Here is a 12,512-nt window from a genome sequence, read left to right on the forward strand (position 1 = left end):
CACACACACACACACACACACACACACACACACACACACACACACACGGGGGTGGGAGGGCAGAGATGGAGACAGACAGAGAGACCGAGAGAGACACACAGAAAGGTTTATAGCTATTCACTGGTCACAGCAACTTTGTTCGGACACAAAGAAGCGACAATCCAGCCGTCTGTCGCCTCGTATGTGAATGAATAAACAAAGTGTGGCAAGTCCACGGATACCATTGCAAGCGAATGGAGTGCTAACAACGTACGTAGCAGCAGATGAAATGAAAGCCTGCTGTCAGCGAAGGAGCCCAGACGCAGAGATCACAGGCTCCGTGCTGGGCCATTCTCCCTCTCTAAGAAATAACTGGAGAGTCAAAAGCTCAGACACAAACAGCAAGCCTGGCACTTCTGGGTGGGTTCCGGACGAGGACAGGAGTGGCTACGAGTGAGGGTGACGGGTCTTTCTGAAACACAGAACCATCCCTCCCATGTGGACAGGTAGAAACCTCTTGAGTCGTCTCCCTCTGTTTGGGAGAGGCAACTCTGGAAACCTCCCCAAACGCCCCTTACCTGGGAGTGGCCATGACAGTAGCGGGGAGGGGAGGGAAGCAGGACTCACCGATTTTCTGGTTGAAAATCTTGTCAAAGGTTATTTCGTTTCTCTCTGCAAGATGCCTCTGCATCACGCTGCGGATACTGTAAGACAAGAGCGGCTGTTAGGGCGGGGGTGTGCAGAGCCCCCCCCCCCCCCCGTGTGCTCCAGTGTCCACACGCTCAGTCCCAGCTGGTAGCTCTGTCTGGGGAAGCTGGAGGCGGCGTCTAGCTGGAGGAAGTGGGTTGCTGGGAGCCTCACCTGCTGCCTGATCTCAGGTGGCGGCGGGTAGTGGAAGGGGTGGGAGGTGGGGGCGGATTTGCTTGTTTGTTGTTGTTTGTTTGTGGATTGACCCAGATATGAGTAAGCAGCCATGAATTTCTCCTGCAGCCATGAATCTCTCCTGCCGCCGCGTCTTCCTGCCAGGGTCACTATTGCTGTAATAAACAGCGTGACCAAAAGCTGGCTGGGGAGGAAGGATTAAATAAATCGAAATAGGCTTATGCTTCCATCCCACAGTCCATCACTGAAGGAAGTCAGGACAGGAACTCACGCAGGGCAGGAACCTGGAGGCAGGAGCTGATGCGGAGGCCATGGAGGGGTGCTGCTTCCTGGCTTGTTCCTCACGGTTTGCTCAGCCTGCTTTCTTATAGAACCCAGGACCACCAGCCCACAGATGGCCCCACCCACAGTGGGCTGGGCCCTCCCCCACTGATCACTAAAAAAATGTCCTACAGCCAGATCTCATGGAGGCATTTTCTCAGCAGAATTTCCTTCCTAGCTTGTATCAAGTTGACATAAAACCAACCAGCCCAACCCTCAAACTATAAATCAACATATGATTTATATCAACTATGCATTTAGTCAACACCGACCCAAGAGAGTAAACTGAAACAGAGAGTTATTGCTGGGGATAAAGGTCCTGGCTGTGACCACCTGACTGTGCTACTCTTAGGCCCGATGAACCAGTTCACAGAGGAATTTGGAAGCGTTTGGACCTAGAAGTCAGAGAAGCTCTAAAATGCTATTATCAGAACTTAATGAGCCATTCCAGCAGCCGGTCAGAAGGCCAGAATGCCCCAATGCTACAAAAGGCGAAGGCCACACCCTGTGGCTCTGAGGGGGCAAGAGCTGCCTTGAGGGGCAGGCCACCAACCATGCACGTTGCATTCTGGAAAAGAGTGTGAGTCTTCTTCCTGCATCTCCAAATCCTGAGCGAGGCTGAGCTAAAAGGAGAGACCTCAGCGTTCAGGCAGGGGTGTGGCAATTGGGAATCCTCCCAGCTTGCTGACAGCCAGCAGAAAGATGAAATCGCAAAAGATGAGCATTTTGTCAAAGAATGGAGCGAGTATGTGGGTAAAGGCAAAGTTACAGTTGCTCGGGGTGAGGCCAGAAAGTCAGAGCCTTGTGACTGTGATCAGTGAGGAACTCCTGGACTCCGGCTAGGACAGGAGGAAGGACCTCGCTCACCAGAAGGGGAGTGGTTAAACAAAGAACACCCCCACCCACCATCCCATCTCAATCCTTCACTCCCCGCCAGGGCACCCAAGGAGAGTGGTTTCTCATTTTTAGCCACAGGGGCTGTGGGGGCAGGGGGAAGGGTCCACGGCCCTGTGCATGAACACATACAGCCAGGTGCAGCCCCAAGCACACATACATACTCCATACATAGGCCCTTGTGTGAGCATATACCACACATAGTTTCACAAATGCAAACACACAGCACACACATACCCCACACACAGCCCTGTGCATGCATGTATATTCTCCCCACGCAGTCCCATGCATGCACACATACCCCAAACACAGCCCCAGATGTTCACCTAAGGCCCACACATACAACCCACACACAGCCCTAACCACATTACCCACATAACCCCACGCAGCCCAAGGCACACACAGACAGGAAACCCTGCTTATCAGTCTCTTCCTAAGGCAAGCAAAACCCACCAGGTACAGAATTTGTGTTTTTGAACTCATTTCCGTATACCACCAATTTAAAAAGTAATGAACGAGAACAGTCCTAGCTATAATAAAATTAAAAACCTGAAATGCCTTAAAATGAAATTTTTCCAAAATATGAACAAGACATTTACGGGAGGGAATTATAAAGCACACGGAGGGAGAACGAGGAGTGGGGAGCTGCAACACCGTTACTGAACACTCAAAAGACTGCCAAATCCTGTTACAAAGTCAGTCTGGGCCCATCAGGACCCGGAGGGACCTTCACGGGATACAGAAACAAGAAACAGCTTACATAAACCAACACAGAATCGAGGGCAGGCAGCGTGCTTCTTGGGGCAGAGAAGGAAGATGCCGGGGCTAATTACAAAAGGAGCATCGTCAGAACACAGCGGAGCGCTGGATGTAGGAGGAGCCGTGACAGAAACGGGCAGAGACGGGAAATGGAGAAGCGTGGACTTTTCAGCCTGTGAGCCCCGGAGCATGGACCCAAATGGAGAGCAATCCAGTCTGCCAGCCCCCGACAGTGAGTGTACGGGTGCTCCTTCCACACAGGGAACAGTGTATGGGATTCCACTCTCCTCCACCTTGTGGGTTTGGGGCTGGAATTCCTGTTGCCCGGCCTGTCAGCAAGCACCTTTACCTACTGAGCCCCTTGCTGGGCCAGAATTACTAAAAAAAATTTTTTAAAAAAAAGCCTTTTAGAGACAAAATTTTGATATATAATGTTTGATATGTGTCATAATTAAGTGCATATCTTGGCGGCGCAGCTAGGGGAGTCTTGTACACGTTCTAACATCCATCAAGGAAAGCCATGAGCTCCGCCGTCCCACGAGCTCCCATCGCCTCATGTGTGTGTGACGTTTCAAGCTCCCCTCCACCTTGCCAAAGCTTAGGTCGTTCTCTCTCACTTTTAGGCACCTTGCCGCATGTGGAAGGCCTTGTCTCCGTTTTTTGTTTTAACTCTCGTTGCCCTCGTGAGCAAGGGCGTTGGACATGCCGGTAAGTGTGCTAAGTGGGCTCAGTACGTCAGCGTTTGGTAGGAGTTTCACCAAACAGTCTGCCTTTCTCACTGGGCTGTTTGCCCGGCTCTTGAATGTAAGGCTCCTTTCTGTAGACTGGGGGGCAGGGGAGAGAATGCTGTCACATGTCTCTACGTGTCGATAGTGTCCCCTAATTGGCCCCTAGCCACTTCTCTCTGTTTCTCATGGAGTCCTTCTGACACTGATTTAGCTGATGGCATCCAATTTATTGATCATTTCTTTGATGAGCAGTCTGTGCTTTGCAGTCTCCGTACCTCTAAGGACATCTGCGTTTTCCTTTAGAAGTTTCAGATTTCTTTGGAGCTGAAGAGACGGCTCAGTGGTGAAGAACACTGGCTGCTCTTTCAAAGGACCAGGGTTCTGTTCCCAGCATCTACATCAGTGCCTTGAAAACACCCCAGTTCCAGGGTATCCAGGGTCCTCTCTGAAACCCATGCACAGGAGCATATGCTTAAAAATAACAAAATGATGTTTTCAAAAAGAAAAAGTTTCCAAGTTGTAGCTCTCCTGTGAGGTATGGCAATTGCTTCAGGCTGATCTCTACACAAAGGTCTCGGCTTCCAAATCATCCCTAATGGTTCACTATGGTGTGACAAGGCCATCGGTCTGAGTTATTGGGAGCCTCTCTTCGTCTGCCCCACCTGACCCCTCGCAGAAACAGCATGTGGTCTGGGCTTCCTTGATCCTTTGCCAGCATTATGGGCTGGCGTGGGTGACCTGAATTCTTTCCGAGGGAGCTTGGCAGCACCTGAGGTCTCTCTGGGCACTGACATAACCGCATCTCATAGCTACTCACACACCTGCTCTAATTTTCTCCCCATTCACACGGCCTTTTAATTTCCCTGGATGCCTGTTCCCTGATCTGCAATTTGTTTACGTCCGTGTTGCTTATTTCTGAGTTGAGAGATGTCAGGCGCCTGCCAGCTATTGACTCTGGCTTAATTCTTCAGTGGCTAGAAACCGCACACAGAAACAGCTCTGTTCGCCCTAGATTTGTTCATCTTTGCTTGACGACCCAGTGTGCAATGTACCTTTGAGTCGTCTGTGGACATCTGAGCAGAATGCACCTGTGTTGTTCCTGGAAGACCTAACAGGTGAATGGTCACTGGATCGGGACGAGTAGCAGGGCCACTTAGATTTTCCCAGAGTCAGTACTCCTGAGTTCCTGTTTCATTTTCCCAGAAGTTGCTGCGGTGGGAATGCAGAACTCTCAAAACTTTATCCTGACCCTGCCTATGACGCTGCCTGTTCCTAGCCCAGTTACACACATGAGCAGGGGGTGCTGTGCCTCCGTGGTGAGGGGACCCATCATTATGAAGCTTTTTCTCTTGACACCTGTCACAGCCTTGGTTCTTCTGCCTATTTCAATTTAAAGCCCGACCAGCTTGCTGCAAGTCTCTCTTGGCTGGTGTCTGGGTTGGGGTCCACTGTCTAAGTATCTGTGTTCCCTACCTGGGTGAGTTTCTGGCTCACAGCACACAGTTGAACCTTGCTTCCCTGTTCTCTTTTAACTGAAGTGTGTGGACAACTTGTTTTGACTGTAACTATGCGTGGTGGGTCAATTTAAGTCGATTATCCTGCCACTGCATGCGTGTTTCTCATCAACTCCTTTTCTTCGCAGCTTTTTGAGCTACAGCCTCTTAGCCCTGGAAACGCAGGTCGGAAGGCTTTTTTTAAAACTATTTTCATCTTTTACTTATTGTATGTGTGTGTGTACAAACTCGTGTGCATGTTACGGAGTGTGTATGGGGGTGAGCAGACAACCCATGGGAGTCAACCTCCTCCTACAACGGGGGTTTCAAGGCTCAAACTCAGGTCACCACGCTTGGCAGCAAACACCTGCTGAGCCATCTCACCTGCCCGACTTGTAGGATGCTTAATAAATACCCAGTCTGCCACCTAGATCCACCCTAAAACACTTCTAGGGTCTGTGTCAAGAGGATCCCTGTGCCTACTGGTGATCTAAGTCTGCCCCCACCGGAGGCTAGCCATCCATCGGCAGTGTATCTTTGTGCCTTGGTGACCCCTCAAAATCCCAGGTGGAGCCATGGAGGAGGGTACAGCCTCTGTGTCTGGCTGCTTTCACCTGGGCCGCACGTGCTTCTCGTCTTCAGCACTGCTGAAGGGAATCCTGCGGGCTGCGTATGCCACGTGACTCACTCACTGGTGACTCCAGGAACACTCCACACGAGGTGACACCAGGAATGTGCAGTGGTCAGTGTCTGCCCTCTGGCCCCTGTGTGGGCCTGGCTAGTAGACTGACTGGAGCAGACGGCAAACGTGCTGAGCACTTTCCCCGTCACCGGTGTGTCTCTGTGACAGAATACCTCTTCACGTACTTTGCCCGCTTGGAGGGGGTATTTTATTATTTAGTTCTTTATCTGGTCAGGATTCAAGTTATCAAATATTATTATCATGACGCTTTGTCAACAGTCACCCGGGAGAGGCTCTCACGGAGGGGTTGTCTGGATGAGGCGGGTCTCTGGAAATGCCTACGGTTGTGTTGACTGACATGGGAAGGACGCAGCCAGGGAGTGGGCAGGACCGTTCCCTGGGCTTGAGACTTGAATGGTGTGAAAGAGGGGAAAGAGGGCAAGCCCACAGGATTCCCGTTCTCACTGCTCCTGTCTATGGGCAGGGCTGATCCAGCTTCCTGCTGCCTTGATCACTCTGCCCTGATGGCTGCAAAAGCCTTGACTTGAGAATTAAAATAAACCTTTCTCCCCTGAGTTGCTTTTGTTGGGTATTTCCTCACAGCGGCTGGCAAGGGAACTATGGCAGCTATTGAAATAGTTTCTCAGAGTCTATAAAGTTCGTCTTGAAATTGCTTGATGTCCGTGAAGGGCATTGATTTCTGATTAAACTCAACTCGTCAACATTTTTCTACCAGAGTCGGGGCATGAAGGTGGGGTAGGGGGAGATGCCTAATCTGAGGCCACAACCTACCCCACCAGGGTTTGTCTGTTTGTTTGTTTCTAAGACATTCGATTTAGCTCTTCACTGCAGGCTTAAAGTGCACCTGGGCTCCTCCGGTGTGGCGATGGCGTTCCTTGTCTCCTCTGCCTGCAGGGGCTCCCTGCTCTGCAGCATTACTCTAAGCACCTGTCCTCTGGCCCCTGGCCCACAATGGCTGTCCTTCAACAATCAACTGCTGAGACGTGAAAACGGTTCCATCTCAACGTTGCGCCCTGTTGATCTCTCTCTGTCCGTTCCTCACTCAGAGGCTCACCTGACGGCAGGCTCACCGGCACCATCATAGCTTTTGAAATCGCATGGAGAGCGAAAGGATAGATGCTCCCGCTCAAGGCAATGAATCACTGTCATTCTCCTCATTCGGAGTTGCTGGCTGGCCATGAGCTTTTCAAACAGGGTGCAGGGTGTGATTTCAAAGTGAATCTAGGCGAGCGCATGTTCAGCCCTTCTTATTTTGTCCAATACTGCCTTGAGGAAGGGACCAGGCTCAAAGCTGCATGGACTGTTTGCTGATTCACCGCCTTTGGAAGACCGGGCCTTTTCTTCTTTGATGAACTAAGAAATCCACTTGTTTTAGTATCTCACAAGTTATGACTGGCTCACACACAACCCCGACACCTCCGGGGACTGTTCCAGGAACATTCTGGACTCCTGCAGTTGGCACATTCACCAGCCCAGCACTGACTCCATCCTGACTCTCAATTCTTGCCTTATTTACCACGCTGAGACTTTTGAATCTGCCTCATTTAAAGGCTGGCAATCTCAGAGTCTGATCCACTTATACACAGGAGTTTTCAGTGCAATTCGATTATCGTTTATTTAAAGGTCCACTTTCCTTTCTAACCACTAGAAACCTATTCTATGCCTATGTCCTCATTTCCTGCTTGCATCTTCAATATTTCTCTCATTTAATTACTGGCTCAGAGAAAGCGGCTGCTCTTCCAACGTTGAATATGGAAAAAAACTTGAGATGTGCCAATAGATTCATGTGAGGTACGTCACAGACTTACGTGCGGAACCACAGAAATTCCCAAAGAAAATTACAAAATGTCTTCACCACTGAGGATTAAACAAAGACGTCAGACGAGAGAGTAAAGTGTGGGCTACAGGGTTGGTAGGTCCTCATGTGAGGACCGGAGCTCAGGTGTCCAGAACCCATGTAACATCCAGGCCAGCAACATCAGTACCCTATCCTCTGGAGGCAGCAGAGACAGGCAGCCTGACCCCTGGAACCTGCCAGTGAGACCTGGCACCAAGACATAAGGCAGAAAGTGATCCAGGCAGACTCTGGACATTGACTCTGACCTCCATGGCTGCACGTGAGAACACACAACTGGGAACCATGGGGAAAACTGAGCCCGTCGACACCAAAACTTCCCTCTCGCCATCAGAACTCAAGAGGGTGAAGGATAAGCCACGCCAGGAGATAAACGACCGCAGATCACCGTCGGGCTGAAGCCTGAATCCAGCGCACATGGAGGTGCTCGAGAGCAAGAAAACACCAAGCAGGGGCTGGAGACAGCTAGCGTTGAGAACACCTGCTGCTCTTGGTGACAGCCCAAGTTCCCACACAGCGGCTCAACACTGTCTATAACCTCAGTCCCAGGGGACCCACCGTCTTCTTCTAACCTCAGAGGCCACCAAGTGTGCACGTGGAGCACAAACACACAGGCAACCGCTCATACACATAATAAATACATATGAAAAAGAGATCTAATGAGAATGTCAATCAAAAACCAAAACCAACGTCACATGTGGAGGCACACTCCTGTAATCCCTGCACTTTGGAGGTGGAGGCGGGAAGATCAGAAGTTCAAGGACATCCTCAACTACATAGAGAGTGGAGGGCCAGCCTGGGCTATGTGGGACGATGCCTGGGGGGGGAGGGGAGAATCAACCTGATATAAATGAGCAAAAATACAAATGAGCAAACGCTTCATCGGAGAAGATGTACGGAGGATGAAAACTCTCGTGTGAAGGAGCACATATGAGCCACCGGGAAACAGGACTTGAAACCGCGGTGTGACCCCACCACATACTGTACGGGCCACCTCTCTGAGAAAAGACCAAACTCGGCAAAGGTGCAGACTACTGCACATGCTAGGACCGTGGAACAGACACTGCAAAGAGCTTGGCAGTGCCTGGAAGTCCAATACTGCCAGGATGCCCACCTTCCATTCTTGGGCACTCACCCCAGAAATGTGCGAGCACACAACCAAGCATGGGTTGACATGTGAGTGACTGGTAATCTCAGCCTTATCCACAATAGCTGAAAACTGGAAATAATACCCATTTCCTTGAAGAGTCGAGAGGACATCTGTCTAATGGAATCATACTTGGCAATAAAAAGGGATGGAATAGGCAGAGGCAAGCGACCCTCTGAGAGTTTGAGGCCAGTTTGTTCTACATAGTAAATCTAAGACTACCCAGAGCCATGTAGTGTCTCAGAACCAGGGATCAGAAGGAGATGGGCATAGTTAGATCCTAAAATAACTGCACGGAGTTAAGAAAGCGAGGCTTTCAATGTCCCCTCCCCCCATAACAGTGCATGGTCCTTGGTGAATGGAACGAGGCCCTAAGGATGATGTGTGTGGCATTACCTAGTACATATACTTGTAGGTTTAATTTGGTGAAATCAAATTTATTATTAAGTTTTCTTATAGTTCACTATGTGTCTGTCTGTCTGTCTTAAATTCCTTTACTTTTTGAACTTTTAAAACATTTACATGTATGGGTGTTTTGCCTGCATGCACATCTGTGCAACGTGTGTGTGTGTGTGTGCGCGCGCGCGCGCGCACACACACACACACACATACGTGCACGCACCTGGTGCCAGAACAGGCCAAAAAAGGGCATCAGATGCCCTGGGACTGAAGTTAAGACAGCTGTGTGCATACTTGGAATTGAACACCGTATGTTTGAATACGTGGTCCCCAGTTGGTGGAACTGTTTGGGAAGGATTAGGAGGCGTGGCCTTGTTGGAGGAGGCGTGGCACTGTTGGAGGAGGTGTGCAGTTGAGGGTGGGTGTGCCGTTCCCAGGGTGTTCTCCACCTCCTATGAATCAGATGTGAAATCTCAACTGTTGGCTCCAGAGCCATGCCTGCCCGCTGCCACCATGCCCCCTGCGCGATGGCCATGGGCTCTTATCCCTCTGGAGATTATGGAGTAACCATAAGCACAAACAAACCCTTCCTTCTGCAAGTTTCCTCGGTCATGGCGTTATCAGAAAAGTAACTATAAGACTCGGGCAAACCCTGAGCGTGCAGGAAACAATGTGACAAGGGACCTGATTTCCAGGGAGGTGGGGGGACTTCAAGAGGGAAGAACAGTGGTGAGACTGAGGGGTCTAGACGGATTGAAAAGGAAAGCCAGGCAAATATACAGGCCATAACTGAAATACAAATTAAGAGGAAACTTTTTTTTTTTTATTCCAGGCTTCAGCATTAGTGTTATTTATTTATTTATTTATTTATTCATTCATTCATTCATTCATTCATTCACATTACATCTCAATTGTAGCTCTGTCCCTCTCCTCCCGGTACCTTCCCTCCGTCTGTCTCTCATCCCCCTTATCCCCCCTCCCCTGACCCTTAGAAAAGGGGAGACACCACCACCACCCACCTGCAAACCCGCCCCAGCACATCCCGTCTCATCAGGACTGTGTACTTCCTCATTCACAGTGTCCTGGCAAGGCAGCCATACTAGGGTGCTGTGATCAAGAAAGGCATGCAGCAGAGACCATGTCAGAGAAGCCTCATTCCCGTTCTGGAGGACCCACAGGAAGGCTAAGCTGCCTATTGGGTACATATATGTCTAGGTCTAGTCCATGCCTGGTCCTTGGTTAGTGCTTCACTCTCTGTTAGCTCCTCTAGGCCCAGGTTAGTTGGGACTGTTAGTCTTCTGACTGAGTCTCCACAGAACGGTGGAGCTGCTGTCAGTTCCAGGTGGTTCTCTTCTTCAAGGCGAAACTTTTTCATCTTAAAATACTGCCAGCTGTGATATGTCTAATCTCAGCACTCAGGAGCTACGGCAGGAGGGTCATGAGTTTGAAGTCAGCCTGGGCTAATAGTGAGACTTTGTCAGAGAGAGAGGGGGAGGGAGAGAGGGAGGAAGGGAGCAATGATTCATGTGTGGCTTGAAAGAACACCTGAAGTAATTTGTATCTGAAGAGGGCTACTAGCTCTCGTGAATCCTTGCTGAAAGAGCTAGGGATGGAGCAACCTATCTGCCCAACAGAAAGGGAAGGTGGAGGGGGAGGAGAATGGCCAGGTGCTGCTAGAGGACGGATGAAACTGGGGTGAGGGTGGCAGCCGTTACATGGCTTGAGGCCGGCCGAGGTGGCGGTCCACATGCTCCTCTCTCCTTCTGGGCACATCTGACAGTTTTCACACAAAGTCTGACAGGATCCCATTCTGGCCTCCAGCTTCCTTCACAGCTTAAGCCGGGATATACAACACATACTGACTGGAGTCCAGTAGCTTCCTTAAAACTGAGTGGCAGCTGCCTGCCCGGACAATGGAGACCCTGCTGAGTGGCCTCGGACCAGACAGCTCCACGGCTAAAAGGCCTCTGCTGCTAAAGCAGGCAGAAGGGCTGGCAAGATGGCTCAGTCAACAAAGGTGCTTGCTGCCAAGCTTGGCAACCTAGGTTCAATACTGAGGATTCACCCTGGGAAAGGAGGGACGTGATCCCTGCAAGCTGCCCTTTGACTTCCACGCACACCCCCACACACAGTTAATTAACTGAAGGACCAGCCACCTGGTCTCCTCAGGTCCAGAGAAGAGATGTGGGGCCCCAGTGTGTCACTGCTGGAGCTGACTTAGCGGCTGATCTAAGTGCAGAGCTTCCACAGTTAAACCCACCGAGCTCCACCTGAGGTCTGGCTGTTTTACCATAGTGCATAAATATTTTGCCCGGTAGGCATCACATTCCCGTAAAAGTCTACTTGCACAGGAAGCAGGTGGGGAGACCAGGCCAGCTGGTGTGTGCATGCAAGTGCTCTGCAAACCACGACAAACAGCACAGCCAGACAACGGTTGTCACCATTCATCAGGACCACAAACCACAAGCCAGCTTCTTTAAGGGAAAAAAAAAAAAGGGCTCAGCAGTTGCTTCAAACGATAAGCTCTTCAAAATGAAACTGCAGGATTTTGGTGTTTTGTTTTTTTTTTAATGTACAGTTGCTAGAGATTTTCCACAAACAACTCATTAGGCATACTACCCAGATATCCAAATATCCAAAGTCACCATGGAAACTTTGCTCCACTGTTTAAAGCCACTGGACCACACAGGCTGCACAGTAGGCTGAGCAAGTGTCTCACCATGCGGACGAAGGCCAGCTCCGCCCTGGTCTCCCATCCCCCAGCTCCGGCCTGATCCCCTCCATCCCCCAGCTCCTCCCTGGTCCCTTCCATCCCCCAGCTCCTCCCTGGTCCCTTCCATCCCCCAGCTCCTCCCTGGTCCCTTCCATCTCCCAGCTCCTCCCTGGTCCCCTCCATCCCCAGCTCCTTCTTGGTCCCCTCCATCCCCCAGCTCCTCCATGGTTTCCTGAGTAGTTCACCAGCCACTCAGCCCTCCGTCTTGCATATAAACCCCACAGCCTTGAACAATCCAGCACCCAGTCACTTGTCCCTGAAAGCACACACGCCAGTGAAGTTTCAAGACTTCAAAGCTCCTTACGGTACTCCAACAAAATCTGGACAGTCAATGTCAATTCGTGTGCATGTGCGTTGCAAATATACGCCCACCTGTGTATTTGAGTGTGAGGAGGTCCCGGTCTTTGGGTTTCCTCCTCTGTCATATGCCACCTTTCCCCCTTTCGTTTATTTATTTATTCATTACAGCGGGGTCTCACTGTGCAGCCCTGGCTAGCCCGGATCTCACGCTAGCTCGGCCAGCGTCTGCTTCCCGAGCACTGAAAGACACGCAACACCCTGCCCATACCCCAAAAGCTC

General features: G+C 50.6%; 1 protein-coding gene across 1 annotated transcript in view; it reads right to left on the reverse strand.

Annotated features, from left to right (window-relative positions):
* The window catches only part of Grk3 (G protein-coupled receptor kinase 3), a 90,332-nt gene that overhangs the window by 62,813 nt on the left and 15,007 nt on the right, over positions 1–12,512 (reverse strand). Inside the window, exon 2 of the mRNA XM_055606070.1 lies at positions 607–683. Within this exon, the coding sequence (XP_055462045.1) occupies positions 607–683 (77 nt within the window). The remainder of the gene's footprint in view (positions 1–606; positions 684–12,512) is intronic.

Source organism: Psammomys obesus, unplaced genomic scaffold (genome assembly GCF_907164565.1).
Source record: "Psammomys obesus unplaced genomic scaffold, mPsaObe1.curated_primary_1811, whole genome shotgun sequence".
In the NCBI taxonomy this organism is placed as follows: domain Eukaryota; kingdom Metazoa; phylum Chordata; class Mammalia; order Rodentia; family Muridae; genus Psammomys; species Psammomys obesus.